Genomic DNA, 20,846 nt, shown 5'->3' with positions numbered 1-20,846 from the left:
GTATGTATATATGTGTGTGTGTCCATTGGTGTGCCTATATATGTACATCTTAACTCTATATATATTAAAATATCACTAAGCCAGGGATCATATTTAACATTTCTTCTCTCTCCCTTACAACATCCAGAGAAGGTTTGGAAATGCTTTGTAAGTGGTCATTAAAGATCTACAGGAAGCAAAATAGTGTGGTGCTTAACAGTATCATTTGTAGAAAACACATGAATATGGGTTTAGATCTTGTCTAAACATCTTCTATATAGGTAAGTGATTTCACCATTCTGATATTTACCAGCCTCATTGGGCCTCATTCTCACTTGCAAAATGGTTATTTATTCAATTAATTCATTTTACAAATTATTGAGTGCCTATTATATGTCAGACACTGTTTTAGGCATGGAGGATATAGCGATTAACATGAAATGCAAAGTTTTCTGCTTGCATGGGCTTACATTCTAGAGTCGAAGACAAACAACAAACAAGTAAACAAGTAAATATACTCTATATCAAGTAGTGGTGAATTCTACAAAGAAAAAGTAAATCAGTGTAAGGGAGTAAAGAGTGACAGAAAAGACACAACAGTAAATAAATAATAGCCACCTGATGGGTCATAAATATCAAATGAAATAATCTACACAAAGTGCTCAGAACGGTGCCTGGAAGACTAAAGGATTAAGGAATATTAAAGCACTGCACATGCAGGAAGATCATGGGAATGGTGTCTCCTGGAGGCTGTGTTATAACTCTCTGGGCTATGGTGCAATGGTGTGTTGGACCATTGCCCTGCCCAGCCAGGTGCACCTCTGAGCAGGCATTAGAGCCTAGTTATAGTTCATGTTTGGCTCCGGGAACCTGAGTGTTGGGGGTAGCATCTGACTCAACCAAGAGAAGGTGGGAGAGCTCATGGGTGTGAGGCCCAAGGGCTGCCAGTTGGGTAGCATGAGTCAGCAGCAGCCAGCTAGAAAACTGACCAGCCTGCTGATGGACCAGCAGAGGAGATGGTACACCACCAGTGCTGAGACTCCATCAGTGTGGAGTACCTACTGCCATAAAAAATAAGGATTAATTTTTATGTGTTTTTTAAAGGATTAATTTAGGAGATACTGTACAATATGTCACCATGAATAAAGCTCTAAAAGTGAAGAGACCTTGTTTTGATTTGTCACTGGTTTATTTAACTCCAAAATTTATGGATCTTGTCAGAAATGTTCCTGGGGGTATTTTTGATGTAAATAAGTTTGCAACAAAACTGGGAGTATGAAAATGAAGAGTGTATGAAATCACCAATGTCTTAAGTGGAATTGACCTGTTTTTTTTGTGTTTTTTTTTTTAAATCTAAGAATCATATTTGATGGGATGGATGGGGTCTGATCTCAGCGATTCTGGAGCAGTGCTCCAACAGAAAAAATACTGCTGGAGGAACTTTCCAACTTATCAGCAATGGAAGATGCTCTGGATAAGTTAATTAAATATTGTGCTCCACAGTTTTGTGTTAACAGATGATAAATAAAATAAAATAAAATACTAACATATATGACATATCAAGATATTCATAGCATTAAAGCCTTCCATGAACAGATTGTTATTGCAGATAAAGTTCCAGCAGAAATCAGACTGGACATTCCCATTGCCAGAGAACACTCTATCACAGTATGTATAGGGAGCACCAAGGGGTCCATCGCTGCCTATCTGTGTGAAGTAGATCCAGATTGCTCAAGTAATAAGTGTATGAAGGTGTAGGAACCTCTTCATCTAAAAAAAAAAAAAACACACCCAGAATACCCTGATAAAAAAGAAAATACTGGCTTTGGCTGGTTTTCATCAGTGCTTAGAGCCTCTGCACATACTGTAGGGTTGCAGGTTCTATTTCTGGTCAAGGGCACAAAAAAACTGGTTTGCAGGTTTAATCCCGTTCCTGATCAGAGTGCAAGTGGGAAGCAATCAATTAATGTGTCTCTCTCACATCAATGTCTCTCTCTCTCTCTCTCTCTCAAAAAATCAATGGAAAAAATATCCTTGGGTGAGGATTAGCATAAAGAAAAAAGAAAATCTTCCACAGCAAAGTGAAGAAGTGCTTGAAGTGAGCAACTGATAGGACTTGAGAATTTGTTTAATCAGTATTTTTGGATCTTGTCAGAAATCCTTATCAATGACCTATACACAAAATTTGATTCTCAGAGCAATAAATGACCCATGAATTTCCCTGATTCTCAATAGCAGCATTAAGGTCAGTAGTTTTTTGAGCAATTCACTAATTACATTCCTGGAGAGTTATGGTTTTCACATTAGAAAACAACTCTTTTTATAATTATTCACTGCTTTTTGTCAGTGAAATAGACATCATGCCTACTTAAATAACCTCATCACAAAGGGTATCATTAAAACAGATGGCCAATCAGTAGATGAATGGATAAAAAAGATGTGGGACATTTGCACAATGGAATACTAGGAGCTGAAAAAAAGAGGGATATCTTACCCTTTGGGACAGCATGGATGGACCTGGAGAATATCATGCTAAGTGAAATAAGCCAATCTGAGAAAGACAAATATCACATGATCTCCCTTATTTGTGGAATCTAATGAACATAATAAATTGACTAACAAAATAAGACCCGAAGCATGGAAGCATGGAACAGACTGACATACCTTGATGTGGAGATGGGGGAATGAGAATAGATAAACCAAAGAACTTGTGTACTTATATACATAGTCCATGGACATGGGCAATAGGGTGGTGAAGACCTGGGGGTGGGTGCTGGGAATAGTGGGTTCAAGGAGGGGGAATGGGAGATATCTGTAATACGGTCATATCCTATATAATAAAAGCCTAGGTGGCGTCGCATGATGTTGTCACAAGATGACCACCACAAGATGGCCGCTACAAGATGGCCACCACAAGATGGTCACCACAAGATAGCCAGCAGGGGAGAGCAGTTGGGGGTGAACAGGCCAGCAGGGGAGGGCAGTTGGGTGCCATCAGGCTGGCAGGGGAGGGCCTGAACTGGCAGTTGGACATCCCCCAAGGGGTTCCAGATTGGAGAGGGTGCAGGTCAGGCTGAGGGACAATCCCCACTCCCAAACAGTCTGGGAGGCCTCAGGGGATGTCTGACTGATGGCTTAGGCATGCTCCCTGTGGGCCTAAGCTGTCAGTTGGACATCCTTAGCACTGCCACGGGGGCGGGAGAGCCTTTCACCACCGCTGCTGCTGCGCTCACCAGCCGTGAGATTGGCTCAGGGCTTCTGGCATTGAGCACCTGCTCCCTGGTGGTCAGTGCACGTCATAGCAACCAGTCATTCCAACGTTGGGTCGATTTGCATATTACCCTTTTGTTATATAGGATATATATCAGGAACTAAAAAACCAACCAACCAACCAAACAAACAAACAAACAAACAAAACAACAGATGGTCAGAGCTGAAATGGACAGTTCTTCATAGTCTCTGCCCCTTCCTTTAATGATCACAAAATAAATTGCCTTATTACAAAGTTCATGTCTGTAATTAGCTATTGTACATGGGATGGGAGTACACACGAATCTAAATGTGATGTATTTGTATATATATGCATAACATTTAGATTACTTACAAAATATTTCTAAGGAAAATCTTCCCCATTGCATAATCCAAATAATGTATATATGAAAAGTAACAAATTCTCTAGTTTCTGTGATAACTATAACTTATTAGATTCCTCTAAATGAGGGTTAGAGGAGAATTATTTTCCAAACTTCTACATGTAGAAGTATCATAAATATGCTATACAATTAAAATTAATGGATTTAATTAAAGAATTTCAGTATGATTCTGAATGCTAGACCTGAATTTCAAACTACTTTCAGTTATTGTGTCTCAGAAGAAATGCCATCAAGTAGTGACTTAATTGATTGCAAGACAGGAATTTAATCATGGTAAAAAATAGAAACTATTTAAACCTTTTTTAAATTTCTTTATTGATTAAGGTATTACATATGTGTCCTCATCCCCCTATTTTAACCTTTTTGCCAGCAGATATTATAATATGTTTCTGTATGTAACCTTGCTCTTAAATCAAAGAAGTTTACTTATGATGAGTTAGTTGTACCCTGCCCCCTCTCCAGCTCTAGTCCCCAATTTCCAAGTACCTAACTAATCCTATATCACTAGGAAAGTCATTTACCACTCTGAGCCTTGGTTTAATCAATATTTTAGTATTAGACAGTGAGCTCCTTGAAGGAGTTTGTCTTAATCATTGTTGTGCTCAGTGTCTTTGCCCCATGCCTGGCACATAAAAAGTGTTCAATATATGTTTAAATAAATAATAAAAAAGTAGCTATCATTGCTATAGTTGTTATATGTATAGATTGATTTTTAAAAATCTGAAGAGATACAAACATCAAGTCTAATAGTGCTCATGTTAAAATTAGGGAAGCTGAGGTTCAGGGAGACTTAACTTGGCCAACGTCTCAGATGAAGTAAATGCAGAACCAGGTCTGTCTCTGTGCTTCCTGACTTCCCCTTCAGTGCTCTTCTTACTCAACAGGGAGCACACTGCAGGACTGGATGTCTTTGCCAGAAGAATGCTATATATGTTTCCCTGTATACTTATTTATCTTCTGATCTAAGAGGTTCTAAGAAGAGGCAAGAGGGTAGTTTTAAACATACAAATCCACCAGGCCAGTGGGAAACTGAGATCAATCTAATGGGGCATGGGCCTTCAGATCTTCATGATGTAGAGCAGGGATGTGGAACTTTTTTTATGCCAAGGGCCATTTAGGTATTTATAACATCATTCATAGGCCATACAAAATTATCAACTTAAAAATTAGCCTGCTATATTTGGTCAAACATTTAATTAATTCACCCGTAATGCCTTTGCAGGGCCAGACCAAATAATTTTCTGGGCCTTATATGGCCAATGGGCCAGATGTTCCTTATCCCTGATGTAGAGGGAAAAGTGTGTGTGTGTGTGTGTGTGTGTGTAGATATATGGTCGTAGTGGTGCAGGGTATTGGTTGGAAATTACAAAGTTCAGAGTTCCCTGAGTGAGGACTCAAGAAGAAAGAATGACTGGAAGATCCAGAGAGGTGGACTGAAAGATGTAACCAAAAAGCAAGGGACAACTAGGCAAGGGTGATTGAATCTGGGAATCAGAGTGGTTTGACAGAATTCCATGTGATAATGTCAAGGCTTAAAATTCTGGAGCCTCCTCTTAGCCCTTGCAGATCCCTCAATCATCCTACCTAATAATAGACAAATATGCAAATTGACCGTACCTTCGCCATGCCAAGCCACACCCACCAGCCAATCAGGACGAGTATGCAAATTACCCCAACAAAGATGGCGGCTAATTTGCATATCAAGACAGTGTAGAAAGAAGCCAAGAGCTGAAGAAGGGAGCAAAGCTGCAGAGAAGCAAGCAAGCCGAGGGGAGGGGAAGGGAGAAGCAGAGGCGGGGCGGGGGGTGAAGGAAGGAGAGTGGGGCGGGGTGGCGGAGAAGGCGGGCTGGGGGAGGAGAAGGGAGGAGCGGAGGCGGGGCCGGGGCAGAAGGGAAAAGCAGGCGGGATGGCGGAGAAGGTGGGCCGGGGGACAAGGGAGGAGAGCAGGCAGGGCGGGGTAGAGTGCAGCAGGAAACCCTATTGCAGGATTTTTCCTGCAACGGGAACGCTAGTGTGTATATAATCACCTCTTGGCAAGCATATGGAGGAGATAATGTTTCCTTGTGGAGTCTTACTCCACCATGTTGCAAAGCTCATCCATCCTCCAATCAAGATGTCTGTTATTCCTCTAATTAAAAAGAAAGGTAAGATTATATGTTACTTAGAAGTCAATATGAATTTGTTGAATGAATTTCTCCTTTGGAAATGTTTTATTTCCGAAGCTTAGTAGACTGTGGGCAGTGCCAAAACTAGATGTAGAGTGCTGGTGGACTTACAGTAACTCTGGAGCCTATAGAGAAGCAATTAAGCTTCCTGTGAGGCTTAATGTCATTCTCTTGCAGTCAGGGATCTGTATCAATGGAAAGTCATTGAAAAATTCAACCTAATAGACTTAATTTTTCCTTAAAAATAAATAAAAGATCCCTTATGAGCACTAATAGGAACCCTTCCCGCCAAAGAGATGGAGCTGTAAGAGAAAGTGGTTCATAAAGGTTATTGTGCTAAGTGAAATAATTTAGTCAGGGAAAGACAAATATGATTTCACTTATTTGTGGAATCTAAAGAACAAAATAATCAAACAAAATAGACTCACAGTTATAGAGAACAAACTGATGGTTTCCAGAAGAGAGGAAGGTTGAGGGATTGGGTGAAAAAAGGGATTTAAAAGCATAAATTGGAGTTACAAAATAGTCACAGAGATGAAAAGTACACCAGCGGGAATATGGTCAATAATCCTATCTAATAAAGAGGGAATATGCTAATTAATCCTCATGCCATCTCAAATATGGCAGCACCCACAGCCAATAAGGAGAGAATATGCTAATTGACTTCCCCGTCCTCAAAGATGGCGGCAGCCAATAAGAAGGGAATATGCTAATTGATTGCCCCACCCTCAAAGATGGTGGCACCCACAGCCACAAGATGGTGGCGCCCAGTCCCTTCAGCCCCACTGGGGCAGCAGAAGCTCAGCAAGGCCAGGCCCGCCCCAGGCAGGCCTGGCCGCTCCACACACCTGCCTCCGGAGTCCCCAGTCCCCTCAGCAACCCAGGGCTGGCCTGAGGCACAGGCAAGCCTCGATGGTGACTGCCCAACTGCCTAGGGCCACCCGAGGCTCAGGTAACCAGGGCCAGCCGAGGCTTGTGCTGCCAGCAGTGGCAGCAGCAGAGGTGTGATGGGGCATTGCCTTCCCCTGATCGCGGGTTGCCTCCCACCCTTGAAGGCTCCCGGACTGTGAGAGGGGGCAGACCGGGCTGAGGAACCCTCCTTCCAGTGCATGAATTTTCATGCACTGGGCCTCTACTAATGTAATAACTACATATGGTGTGAAGTGGGTACTGGGAATATCAGGGGAGCACTTTTAAAACATATGACTGTCTAACCATTATGCTGTACACCTGAAAATAATACAAAATAATATTGAATGTAAATTGTACACTGAGTGGCCAGATTATTATGATCTCTGAACATGTAATAATCTGGCCACTCAGTGTATATTCTATATAATAAAAGGCTAATATGCAAATTGTCCCCTTGACCAGGAGTTCGACCAGCATGCAGGCCGGTCAACTGCCCATGTCCCCTCCCCCTGGCCAAGCTGGCCGGACCCCACCCATGCACAAATTCATGCACTGGGCCTCTAATACACACACACACACACACACACACACACACACACACACACTGAGTGGCCAGATTATTATGCGTTCAGAGATCATAATAATCTGGCCACTCAGTGTATTAGGTATGGGGGGTATATTTCTCCATAATATTCTTATCTAGCTGAGCAAGCAGGAGTTAACAGCATGATGCTGAATATTACACCAGCCAGCAAAGTTGATCTCTTTTCCTTAGGCCCTCCAGAAAGGTAAATACCCCCATGCTAGAGGAAGCAGACTCATCCCAAAGGTCACCCCCAATATCTAAGTTTTGTGGAGGAAACCCAGAATAAACACATCATGTGAGCTTTAAGATCAGAGAGCCCTATTGGCTCCAGAGAAGTCAAGTCACTAACCTAGCAGGGAGAGAAATTGCTTCACTCACCATCAAACCTCCAACCCCAGGCAAGGAAGGGAGGGGAATGCTCATGTGACTTGTGCTGAAATAGGGAAGGAAGGGAAATGTGAGATGGGACTGGGAGTCAAGTGAGAGATATGAGGAAGGAAGGGAAGTGAGCAGGCACAGACACTGGCAGCCATCAGGAGTTCGAGCCTCTTTGACAGCAAGGAGGCAGGAAGAAAGGCCAGAAGTGGCTCTGGCTGTGATGGGGCTCTTGCTGGGCCTGTTGTTCCTGGGCCACCTAATGATGGTCACCTACGGTAAGGCAGAAAATTGTGGCCTGGATGCCACTACTGGTACGGGCAAAAGACTGGGGTATGGAGGGTGGGGTTGAATGCCTACTGAGGAAAGCCTATTTCTGCTGAGCAGGAGATTCTCAGCCAGTACTGCAGACTCTCTCAGCTTTGGTCAGAAGAGAGGGAGGTAGTTGAAGGCTGGTGAAGGATCCAGGAGGTAAGTTTTCATAGAAATGGAAAAGGATCCTCTCTTGGAAAGTATCCAAATACTTTTATGGTTCTTGTTTTTATCTCTGGGGCATTCAAAAGGTACCCAATGCTTCTTCCCAAATCCCTCCACCATCTGCTGTCTTTCAACTGAAATTCTACCATTATAACTTCAGGCTTTGATCCCTGTTAATACACATACCTCCCAAAGAAGGAATGTTGTTGAAGAGCTAGATAGGACCTTAAAAGTAACCTCGAATCATCCTTCACTGTTATCTGATTACATACTTCCAGTGACTGCTAGTTCACTGCTCTTCCAGGCCATCTAGTTTATTCAGAGGAATCTCCAACTGTTTGAAAGTTATTCCTGATATTGAACTAAATCCACTTTCCAGTTACTTCTCTCCAATGTCCTAGCACTGTTTCTTGGATACACACAGGTCATATCTGCTTCCTCTATACTGTGACAGACCTTAACATTTCTGAGAACAGACATCATGTTCCCTTGCCCCATCTCTTATTCAAGCTAAACAGCCCCACATCCTTCAACTTGTCTTCACATAACTTACTTTCTTACCACCTTCTTGGGTAACTCACTTCCATGTCAACATGGCCGAGATTGTCTGGGGTAATAGTGGGAAATTAATGTTGGACACATATTCCAAAAGAGGTCTGACCATAGCATAGTAACATTATTTCCTTGGGTCTTCTTCCATCTTTATATCCATGAGAATTGAGATAGTCTGTTAAGAAAATAAGACTGAGTAATAACTAAATGCAACCTATGGTAGGTCAAAGGGGTTCTTGCTGCACCCCTGCTTCTTTCATATTATTAGATATAGAGGTTGGATGGTATTAGCTTTGTGTCCTTTGTACGGTCAGAAAGAATCCAGCTTACCATAGCTGACTCAATTAAGGCTATCCTATCCTGGGTCTCTATGATCCATCAAATTCTAGAACTTCAAGCTAGAATTAAGTCACCTAAAAGGGTAAAGCATTGGTAGCAGAATTAATGCTCCTAAAAATAGTGTTCTTTCTAGAGCTACAGTATTTTAATTTTCTAACACCTTTTACAGTGCACTTCCCTACCTTTCTTCAAATGTGTTGGTTTGAGGTGGGACTTATAAAGGCAGGGCTGGGGCTCATAGAAACATTTTGTAAATGTTAAATTTAAATCATGTGTGGGCATGCATGTGAGAGCTCATATGTTTATTGTATCATCCCCAGACTCTGAGGTCCTCCAAACCTGAAAGCAGGGCTTTCGTTTGAGTGTAGGGTTTTACACTATAAGACCTGAGATTCAGGACATACTGAATGACCAATAATGCCTTCCTCTCCCTGGATCTTAGTGTATGTACCCAGCTCATTTGTACAGTGAGGGGATCATATTAGCTGGCTTCAAAGGGCCCTGCCAACTGGACAGCTCTTTAAGACTATTTGGCTTCACTTCTGAAAAGCCTCTAGGGGCCCAAATCAGCTATTAAGTTTAAGGCACATATTGAAATAAACATAATAAAAATAAATAATAATATTTGCATTTTATGGACATTATGAAATTTTATAAACATCCTCTCTAATAAAATGGTAATATGCAAATTAACCATCACTCCGCTACATAAGCCATGCCCACCAGCCAAGCCACACCCACCAGTCAATCTGGGCGAGTATGCAAATTAACCCCAATCCAAGATGGCTACAGCCACAGAGAGCAAGGTTTCCCAGGTAACAGAGTAAGCCAAGCTTTCCATAGCCGTTGCAGGCCTAAGCCTCCACTCAAGCTACAAAGTTTCAGTTATAGAAGGTAAACAAATTGAAACAAATGGCGGCAGAATGGAGCTTGAAAGAGCAGGCCAGGGTTGCCGGCGGCAACAGGGGAAGCAAAGCTTTCCGCACATCCTGGCCGGGCCCACCCGCTTAAGGCTACAAAGTTGCAATTGTAGAAGGTGAATTAACTGCCACAGAAATGGCTGCCGGAGCCCCAGGCTTGGCTCCGCTCCAGGATACAAAGTTTCAATTGTAGAAGGAAAATAAATTCCAGATACCAGGGCCTCCCCTTGGGTTGCCAGGGGGCGTGGCCAGCCTGCAAACCACCACAGGCCCCTTGCTCAGGCCGCCCCACACCCCAAGGGAACCCCCACCCTTATCTGTGACACCCTTCAGGGCAAACCAGCTGGCCCCCACCCGTGCACCAGGCCTCTATCCTATCTAATAAAAGAATAATATACAGATTGATCATCACTGCAACACACAATATAGCTGCCCCCATGTGGTCAAAGATCCTGCCCCCATGTGGACACAAGATGGCCACCACAAGATGGCCAGCAGGAGAGGGCAGTTGGGAGGCACCCGGCCTGCAAGGGAGGGCAGTTGTGAGGGACCAGGCCTGCAAGGGAGGGCAGTTGAGAGGGACCAGGCTTGCAAGGGAGGGCAGTTGGAGGTGATCAACCCTGCAGGATAGGGCAGTTAGGGGTGACCAGGCTGGCAGAGAAGGGAAGTTAGGGGCAAACAGGCTGGCAGGGGAGCAGTTAGGCATCAATCAGGCTGGAAGCGGAGTGGTTAGGCGGTGATCAGGCTGGCAGGCAGAAGCAGTTAGGGGCAATCAGGAAGGCAGGCAGGCAAGCAGTTGGGAGCCAGCAGTCCTGGATTGTGAGAGGGATGTCCGACTGCCCGTTTAGGCCCGATCCCACCAGGAGTCCCAGATTGGAGAGGGTACAGGCTGGGCTGAGGGACAACCCCCTGCCGTGCACGAATTTCGTGCACCAGGCTTCTAGTCTATTATATAAGTTAATACTCTATCTAGGAGGCAGCACAAAAGAGGAAGAGTGGCCAGACACAGGAATGTGGGGTCATGGGAAGATCTCACCCTCTGTGTAATGGTAGGAGGAAAAAGATTCAAAAAGGGATCTAGACCTAGTTCTGTAAAGGGGTCCACACCCAGAAAACTAGGTCTTTTCTTTATTTAGTACCATTACACAGGCCCCAGACTTTTTGTTCCTAAGTCCAAGTTCTGAACTAGAATGGGCCCCCATATTCTTCCCTCTTTCTAAAGTTAAACCCTTTTCCAACAAAGCCTTTTGAGTCAATGCTCATCCCTGGTATTTCTCTTGAAGGGAGCTAATATTTGAATAAAATTAAATTCTTTCCTGAGGGAAAAGAGCAAGGCTCTAAAGTTCTTGGAAAAGATTTTTAGAAAGTAGCCAACAGATGGGAGAATTCTTTTCCAGGCAGTCAGGGAATATTATCCAACCATAGGATAACATCCCTTTAAGCCATGCCAAGTAGGCTCAGATAAGGGGGTTGCTGGCTTTAGCCACAACTGAAGCCAGAAAACCCTTAATAAGTTTAATAAGTTAGTAAGAAGGTAAGAAGGCAGTAGCTTTTGAAAGCCTTTATTCTACGTCTAGAGGCCAAGATCTGTTCCTGCTATGTGTGTCTCTTTGGATAATGATATTTCTCTCTCTGAGCCTCAGCCTTGCCCATATGTACCATGAGGGAATGTGACTAAGTGGTTTCTAAAAGCCTGTAAATCTATGCAATTCTAGAAATCTCCAAAATACTATCTTGCCTGGTCCTCCAATGCTGCAGTCTTTTTGCTGCAAGGGTTCAGGAAACTGGAGAAGGGCTGCACATAAATGAATAGAGACTAGACAAGAAATATAAATTTGGAAGGCATTTTGGGGGAGCCAGATGGAAACTTAGCTCTATTGACTAAGATCCCCAAATCTCTGGACCCACAGCTTTTTATTTACTGGAAAACACATTGGCCCTTTAGGAAAGCAGATATAAAGGTAAGGTTTGATAAACAGGAAAAGATTATCAGGTTAGGGGAAATGCCTACAGCTGTTCAGCAGCAGGTAATAATATGCAGATTTTCAGCCCTGCTGAAGCCTCAAGGTCCATCAGCCTTCTGATGAACTTCTTGCATAATTATGACCTGATGGAATTTGCCTTCAGCACCCAAGACCTGTTGTACTAAGTACCTAACCATTTGGTGGTTTTCATGGCTCCATAATGTGTAGAGCATCCACTCAAGTGTTGATGCTTTCATGAAATAGATTTTCCCTAACCAATCTTCCAGGAAAGTGAGGAGTATTGCTTAACCCTACCAGACCGCTGTACCGATTTTTCGGTAATTTCCAAATCTGCCGCTATACCGCTGTACCTAATTTTCGGTACTTTGTGGTCTGGTAGGGTTAATTTGGCCAACATTTCACATTGACTTCCATGACAGCCTTGTTTTTGGAGGCAGTGGCTACTGTGTACTTTTTGGCTACCCTACAAACTAGGGATGGCCTATTACCTACCCATAATTTGGTGGGTTTCATCAGGCTGTGAAGGGTGACTTCCTTGCCTGCTCATGCCTTAACTTCTCTTTTAGGTCATTATTTAAAGCTTACTCTGATCCAATCTAATTGATCTATCCACCTTAGGGAAAACATAGTGAAGACTTCTATAGGATAAGAAGAATAAGACAAATATGAGAAGTTTCCCTTGAAGCATGGGACAGGACTGGCATTTATCCAACACCTACTGAATGCCAACCACTATGCTAGGTGATTTAACACCTATGAGCTAATTTTATCTTCACAGTAACCCTCTGTTTATTATCACCTCCATTTTATTGATAAAGCTCAGACAGGTTTAGCAATTTACCCATGGTCACACAGAGAAATATATGGTAGAGCAGACCTTGGATTTATATTGGTATTATTATTCTTACTCACCATGCAGCCTTTCACTCCCCTCCTGAATTTACTAGGTACTCCTACTCAATGTTTTTTAGTTTTTTTGAGTATTACAGGGATTGTTGGAATGTATAAGTCAATGCTATTGAGGTTACCTTCACTCTATAAATAAAAGAACAAGAGGAATAGTATAATGTTACTTTTCCTGTGATGCCCTGTGCTTACCATATACTTTCTCTTTATTCTACTACTGAACAAGTAGGAAGAAAAGGAGAAAAGAACACGAAAAAGAAGGAGGACAAAGAGGAGAAAGATGAAAGGATGGGTAGAAGAAAGGAGAGGGGAAGAAAAATAGTAAAATTGGAATAACGTGAGATTATTAGAAGTCTAGTTACTAACTCTGTCCCATAACCCTATTCTGAGATGGAAAAGTCATGTTTGACCCAATACTAAAAATGACTTCCAGGATTGGGAAATTGGGACTGGCTGTCCGTGTTCTTGACAGAACAGAGTGATCTATGTGAGAATTCCCAGCAAGTTTCCAAAGAGGATAACATGAGCCAGGCCTTGCAGTTCCCCCAAGGTTAGAAGGAAAACATACATACATGTAGACAAAGGCATTTTCCGCTGCTCCAGATGTCCTCAGAGCAGAATTATGCTCTGTTCCACAGGAGGGGAGTATGAGAATGATTTTAGGAAAAGGGGAGGGAAATTTGGGAGAGCTGGAGGAAGACTAGTGGAGAAGAGCCACCCTAGCTCCCATGTGGGTGTGCCATCTATGTCTGTATTCTTCCTCTGTTGCCCATCTTCAGGCCATCCCATCCTTGAAGCGCCTGAGAGTGTGACAGGGACTTGGAAAGGGGATGTGAATATTCCTTGCACCTTTGCTCCTCTGAAAGGCTACACCCAAGTCTTGGTAAAGTGGCTGGTACGACGTGACTCAGACCCAATCACCATCTTCCTACGTGACTCCTCTGGAGATCATATCCAGCAAGCAAAGTACCGGGGCCGCCTGCACATTAACCGTGAGGTTCTAGGAGATGTGTCCCTCCAACTGAAGACCCTGGAGATGGATGACCGGAGCCACTACACTTGTGAAGTCACTTGGCAGACTCCTAATGGCAACCAAGTGGTGAGAGATAAGATCATTGAGCTTCGCGTCCAGAAAGGTGAGTCACTGTGGGGGTAGAAAAGTACTGATTGGCAAAGACTCAATAAATGACTATAATCCTAGAAAACCTTGAGAAACCCAGAGACATTTGTGCTCATCAGAGTAAGTGCATAGGCAAAGTATCCTCAGGGACACTATCATGGCATAATTTTAAAAATCTTGGGAAGGGTCCTTGGCCTTCAAATCTCTACCCCTTGAGTGTCATAGAAATTCTTGCATCCACAGTTTTGTTGTCCTCTTTGGGCTCTGGGTCTTAAAACTCATAAAAATGAGGATATCTTATCAGGATATTGGATATTGAATTGATGCTGACATAGAAGCTCTGGGGACAGGGATGCAAGCGTCAGCTAAGATGAGTTTTGTTGACTTGACAATTATACAGATATCTCCTGTAATTCAAAAGTTAAATAATCCCCAAACTACTCGAGCTTAAAAAAGCTATATTATCTTTTTTACAGTCAGTTGATTTTTAACTCCAGGTAGTCCAAAACCCAGATAATACAAAACAGTACCTAATCTTCTAAAGGAAGGTATTTTTATTTACATTGTCCTCTTTGCTTTTTCTTCCAAAGTCAGGAGCCCCTTTTAGTTCCCTTTGTAGATATGTGCATATCCCTATACCCAGAAAATATGCTTCAGCTTTGTGTTCCCATATTCTTGTAACTTACTATAGCCTCTTCTCTTGTCTTCCCTTTGCAGTCCCTGTTTCCAAGCCCACAGTGACAACTGGCAATGGCTATGGCTTCACAGTGCTCCAGGGAATGAGGATTAGCCTTCAATGCCAGGCTCAGGGTTCTCCTCCCATCAGTTATGTTTGGTACAAGGAACAGACTAACAACTCAGAACCTATCAAAGTAGCAACCTTGAGTACCTTACTTTTCAAGCCTGCAGTGTTGGTTAATTCAGGATCCTATTTCTGTACTGCTAAGGGCCGGGTAGGCTCTGAGCAACGCAGCAACATTGTGAAGTTTGTGGTCAAAGGTGAGCAACCCTCTCTCCTGGTGAGCATATCCATGGACAACCTGATTCTAGATATACCTCAGTAGAATGTCTTTATTCCAGAGAAGAGAGATTGATGTGTGTGAGGGGGGAGGGGTATTGGGTTGTAAAATCACAAAGAAAGAAAAATTTTGGACTTGGGAAAATAGGGCAGGAGATAATACTTGTCCTGCTGTAGGTTAAGTAGATCAAGATGGTAAAGGGAAAAGTGACATTTGCTAGATATGTAGTTTCTTTCAATTTTCCTCCCTTTTTCCTAAAGCCAACTATAAGTTCTAGTTCAGGTGTCAATGAAGACTAACTCTGGTTAATCAAGGTTATTTCTTACAGCATTATCCTGGGAGTACTACAAACTGTGTACATAAAGACTATAGGGCCCTAGTTGGTTTGGCTTTTAGGGAATTTTCCTCAGAACCTCCTAAAAATCACTATCCTCTGAGGATATCTCTATATAAGGAATGTCATCAAACTGGATCTCACCAATTGTGTTAGCAGACTGATGTTAGTTTGAGACTCCTGCATTTGACTGAAAGGATTTGTTTTCCAAGTTGAGTTGTAATGACAATGTGCATGCTGTAGCTTTTGGTCTGTTAATTTTGGGGGATACAAGGTTTGTCTCACTCTGAGATTATTGTATGAATACTGGCCCAGTTCTCTGAGAGTTTACAATCTGGTCAAGCAGAGAGAGAGAGCAAGGAATGTCCAGAAAGTCCAAGAATGTGTACTTTAAAGAGAAACAAGTTGTAATTTTCACCTTTCTGTAAGTTAGTTCCTAGCCCATCTGGTCAGGAACTTGATCACAACCAATCAATCTGTATATTTATTACAGGCAATAAAGCAATGCTCATGATTTCCCCTACTTACAGATAAGGAAACTGAGGCTCAGAGAAATTACTCTGAACCTTCCACCTTTTCTGCTCGCTGAACCAAGCTTCTTTCACTTCAATTTTTTTTAGCTGCTTCCTTCTCTACTTAAACCTGGTCCCATGAATCTGGTCCCCTGTTTTATATCTGCCTAATATAGTTCTCAGCCCACGCATCCCTCTCCCTCAACCACCATGCTGTTTCTTAGTTCTGGGATAGCCCTACAGACCGTGTCTTTGCTCATGCTCTCGGACTGTTGAGCTCTACTCACAAAAAAATACAGATATGCATTAGCCCATGTTAGTTTTTTTTTCTTTTTTTTTGTTTTCTTTTAGCCCATGTTAGTTTTATGCTCTGTGACATCCACTTCTTGTACCCATGCTGTCTGCCAATAAATGTGCTCATTTTTGTCCTATTCTTAATATCAGTTATTCATCTCCTTATCTAAGAAGATCAAGGTGAATTCTATCAACCACCTTCTCTGCCTTAACTTTTCTCTACCCATTACCTCTTGGATTAAAGTAAGATGTGTCATTCTTCTCTCCACAGCAAACCCTCTACTTGAGGTCTTCACCACAGCTACTCCAACCCCCTGTTCCATCCATTATCCTCTACCAAAACCTAGTATGTGTGTATATATATGTCTAACATATGTATGTAAGCCCAGTATATATATGTAAATAACATATATGATTTTTACGTTCAATATTATTTTGTATTAATTAAAATAGCATAGTGGTTAAATAATCATATACTTTAAAAAGTGATCCCACAAATGTTTCAAGTGCCCATCTAGCACCATACATAGTTATTATAATATAACTAGTGGCCCAGTGCACAAAATCCGTGCACGGGCAGTGTGGTGGTCCCTCAGCCTGGCCTGCATCCTCTCCAATCTGGGACCCCTATGGGATCAGGCCTAAACCTGCAATTGGACAAACCCCTCGCAATGTGGGACTACTGGCTCCTAACCGCTCACCTGCCTGCCTGCTTCATCCCCCCTAACCACTCTGCCTGCTGGCCTGCTTGCCTCCAACTACACACCCCCCGCCAGCCTGATCACCCCCAACTGCCCTCCCCTCCTGGCCTGATCACCCATAACCGCTTTTGCCTCAGCCCCTCCACCATGGCTTTGTCCAGAAGGACATCTGGAAGGTCTCATGGTCTAATTAACATATTACCCTTTTATTAATATAGATAGGCTATGACATACTGCCATAACCATAACATATCTACCAGTATTACTCTATGACAATACATACTTCATCCAATAGGAAGGCATCTAATACATTACATTGTATATGTTGTAAGTAGTAGGAAATGCTGTATTTGTAGCAATAATATATACCCTGTGACTTACCTTCCTGATCTGGGAATGGTTCCCCAGTTCTTTTGACGTTTCCTGGCCCCTAATGTATTTTTTTGTCATTCAGTGTAACTTTATTTACTGTTTATTGCACATGATTTGAGGTCTTTAATTTCTAACCACCAAAGATTCAAAGGACTATTTTTTCCATGAAGTTTAACATTAACATTAGTGAATTCGTGTATTCATGTGTTTTTATTGTAAATATCTGAATTATTCACAATGTCATAGATCTTGAACTCATAAGCGTGGACCATGCACAGGCTGGCAGCAAGCCAGGAAGCCACTCTGCAAGCAAACAGATACTCTGCATAAGGAGAAAAGTCATAGCATAACATTTAATGTCCAACCTGAGTCACCTCAGAATGTTAAATACATTGACTTCTTAATTCTTATAGTATTGGGAACTCAACTGCTTGGTTGGTGGCAGGGTTGACCTGGTTTTTGGAGGATTATTCCTGAAACAATTAAGGAAAGGAGGGCTCAATCTTTCTTCTTGGTTGCTTGCTCCTCCCCAGCACCTTCATCTTTCTTCTCGTCCTCAGCTTCTTGGGCATCTTCTCCTTCACCTTCACCTCCTTCTTCCTGTTTGCATCCTCAAATTCTTCCTTGGCACCTTCTTCCTCTTCCTCTCCTTCCTCTTCCTCAGCCTTTTCCTTCTCCTTTTCCTCCTCCTCAGCTTCTCCTTCAGAAGGGGGTTCATCCTTAGCTTCCTCGGCTTTTGCAGCCTCAATGGTCTCCTCCACCTCGATCTGCTCCTCCTGGATGGGGCTGGTGTATTAAGAAGGGAAGGAGTGAGCAGACATCAAGTAGGAGCTATTCTGTAAACCACCGTAGGCAGATCACCAAAGACCTGGGAACTCTGGTAGTAGAGCTGGCTATGCTTCCCACGCTGGTAAAACTGAGCCAGGTCTCCTCACCTTCCAAGAGTTTCCTGTAAGCTGCAATGTCAATATCCAAAACTATCTTCACATTAAAGAGGTCCTGGTATTCTTTTATTTTATTTTTTTTTCAATTTTTTTATTAAGGTATTATATGTGTCCATATCTTACCATTGCCCTCCCCACACCCCACTCCCATATATGCCCCCACCCCCCAGAGTTTTGCATCCATTGGTTATGCTTATATGCATGCATGCAAGTCCTTTGATTGATCTCTTATCTCCCCCACCTCTCCCTAACCTTCCCCTTGTAATTTGACAGTCTGTTTGATGCTTTACTGTCTCTGTATCTATCTTTTTGTTCAAGTTTATAATGTTCTTTATTATCCATAAATGAGTGAGATCATGTGGTATTTTTCTTTCATTGACTGACTTATTTCACTTGTATTCTTTTAAATATCCTGCCATTTCACTCTTTGTGGTTCTCAACTCATTTTCTAATTTGTTGATTGTGTCCTGCATAGCACTAACGTCGGAGTTCTGCTTATCCTCCAGCTCTTGCAGCTGCTTTCCCAGCACTTTGTTCTTGCCCCAGCTTGTTTCAATCTCCAGGGTCTTGGCCTTGAGCAGTCGCTGGCCCGCACCACGTAGGTGCTCTTGGCAGCGCTCTCTGTCAGCATGGTGAAGTAGCTCTTGTAATTCTTTGGCATTCTGCATGTTCTTGGCAGCCAGCTTCTCATACTGGGTGCGGATGTCCTTGAGCATAGCGGAGAGGTCTGACTTGGAGAACACGTCCATCTCTACGGAGATCTGAGCATACTGGACATGCACCTTCTTCAGAAAGGCGATTTTGTCCATCAGGCTTTCGATGCACTTTTCCAGCTCAGTGCTGGCAAGAGCTGCCTCATCTGCACCTTTGCTCACCTCCATTAGCCAGCCCTCTACATCCTCATGGTTCAGCACCTCTTCCTGGTAGCTTGCCTGCAGGTTGTTCCCAGCCACTTCAGAGCCCCGGTGCCTCCTAACTGCCCACTTCCCTCTCCTCTCCAGGGACAGGGCGCGGTGGGGCAGGGCACAGGCATCGCATTTTCATTAAAATGTTCAACCCTGGCCTGCTCCACCGGTGTCCTCAGGTGGCCCAGGGGCAGACAGTGATCCCAGAGACCCTGGCCACCCTAGCCTACAGAGCCTGCAGGCAAAGTCAGGCACTGACCACACTACCTTCCCAGTCCTGATTGCACCCTGGATCCCACGGGTGACATCAGGTGCTATCCAGGCCGCCTGCCCGGTCCCGATGGCTGCCTGGACCCCACGGGCAGTGTCAGGCGCTGTCCATGCCACCTGCCCGGTCCTGATGGCTGCCTGGACCCCGCGGGCAGTGTCAGGCGCTGTCCATGCCACTTGCCCGGTCCCAATAGCTCCCTGGATCCCACAGACAGCATCAGGCGCTGCCTGCTAGAACTGCCCAGTACCGATCTCCCCCTGGACCCCGCGGGTAGCATCAGGTGCTGTCCATGCTGCCTGCCTGGTCCCGATAGCACCTTGGACCCCACGGGCATTGCCAGGTGCTGTCCATGCCACTTGCCAGGTCCTGATCTCCCCCTGGACACTGCGAGCAGCGTCAGGCGCTGCCTGCTGGAACTGCCCGGTCCCGATGGAAGCCTGGACTCCACCGGGCAATGTCAGGCGCTATCTACCAGGCCAGCCCAGTCCCGATGGCCACCTGGACCCTGCAGGTGACATCAGGCGCTGTCCATGCCACCTGCCCGGTCCCGATCGCCTCCTGGACCCTGCGGGTGATATAAGACGTTGCCTGCTGGGCCTGCCCAGTCCTGATTGCCGCCTGAACCCTGCGGGTGACATCAGGCGCTGTCCATGCCACCTGCCCAGTCCCGATTGCCCCCTGGACCCCACGGGGAGTGTCAGGCGCTGTCTATGCCACTTGCCAGGTCCCGATCGCCCCCTAGACCCCCTGAGCAGCATCAGGCGATGCCTGCTGGAACTGCCCAGTCCCGATCGCCACCTGGACTCCGCCGGATGACGTCAGGCACTATTTGCCAGGCCAACCCAGTCCCAATTGCCACCTGGACACCACGGGTGACGTCAGACGCTGTCCATGCCGCCTGCCCATCCCAATCGCCCCCTGGACCCCGCCGGCAGCGTCAGGTGCTGTCCATGCAGCTATGCTTGGTACCGATGGCTTCCCGGTCCAGCGGGTGACGTCAGGCACTGTCCGCTGGGCCTGCCCGGTCCCGATTACCGCCTGGACCCCACGGACAGCGTCAGGTGCTGCCTGCCGAGCCTGCCCGGTCACTATCATGGCCTGGACCTTGTGGGTGACATCAGGCACTGCCCACCAGGCCTGCCGGGTCCATGGTGGCCTGGACCATGCGGGCTAAGTCAGGCAGTGCCAGCTTGCCTCCCTTCTCCGAAGGTCCCACCTGCTTGCTTCTCCACAGCTTCGCTCCCTTCTGCAGCCCTTGGCTTCTTTCTACGCTGTCTTGATATGCAAATTAACCACCATCTTGGTTGGGTTAATTTGCATACTCGCCCTGATTGGCTGGTGGGTGTGGCTTGGGCGTAGCGAAGGTGAGGTCAATCTGCATATTACTATTTTATTAGGTAGGATTGATTATATTCCCCATTCTGTACTTCACATCCCCATGACTATTTTGTATCTACAATTAGTACTTCTTAATCTATTACTGAGCCCACCAAACTTCCCCCTCCTCTGACAACTATCAGTCTGT

At 44.4% G+C, this 20,846-nt stretch overlaps 1 protein-coding gene and 1 pseudogene across 4 annotated transcripts in view; both read left to right on the top strand.

Annotated features, from left to right (window-relative positions):
• Window positions 1-936: 936 nt before the first annotated feature.
• On the top strand, window positions 937-1,737 carry LOC307095289 (transcription factor E2F6-like; annotated as a pseudogene). Its single transcript has 2 exons — window positions 937-998; window positions 1,084-1,737. The product of its transcript is annotated as a transcription factor E2F6-like (transcript).
• A 6,043-nt stretch (window positions 1,738-7,780) lies between these two features.
• The window catches only part of VSIG4 (V-set and immunoglobulin domain containing 4), a 69,833-nt gene continuing 56,767 nt past the window's right edge, over window positions 7,781-20,846 (top strand). For 2 of the 3 annotated variants that reach the window (XM_079764772.1, XM_079764774.1), the window contains exons 1-3: window positions 7,781-7,948; window positions 13,629-13,985; window positions 14,687-14,968. In XM_079764772.1, coding sequence (XP_079620898.1) covers window positions 7,894-7,948; window positions 13,629-13,985; window positions 14,687-14,968 — 694 coding nt within the window. In that variant the 5' untranslated portion in view covers window positions 7,781-7,893. The remainder of the gene's footprint in view (window positions 7,949-13,628; window positions 13,986-14,686; window positions 14,969-20,846) is intronic. The other variant, XM_079764773.1, reaches the window with a different exon arrangement.

This window comes from Cnephaeus nilssonii, assembly GCF_951640355.1.
Source record: "Cnephaeus nilssonii genome assembly, chromosome: X".
In the NCBI taxonomy this organism is placed as follows: Eukaryota; Metazoa; Chordata; class Mammalia; order Chiroptera; family Vespertilionidae; genus Cnephaeus; species Cnephaeus nilssonii.
This window is presented reverse-complemented; position numbering and strand designations above follow the sequence as displayed.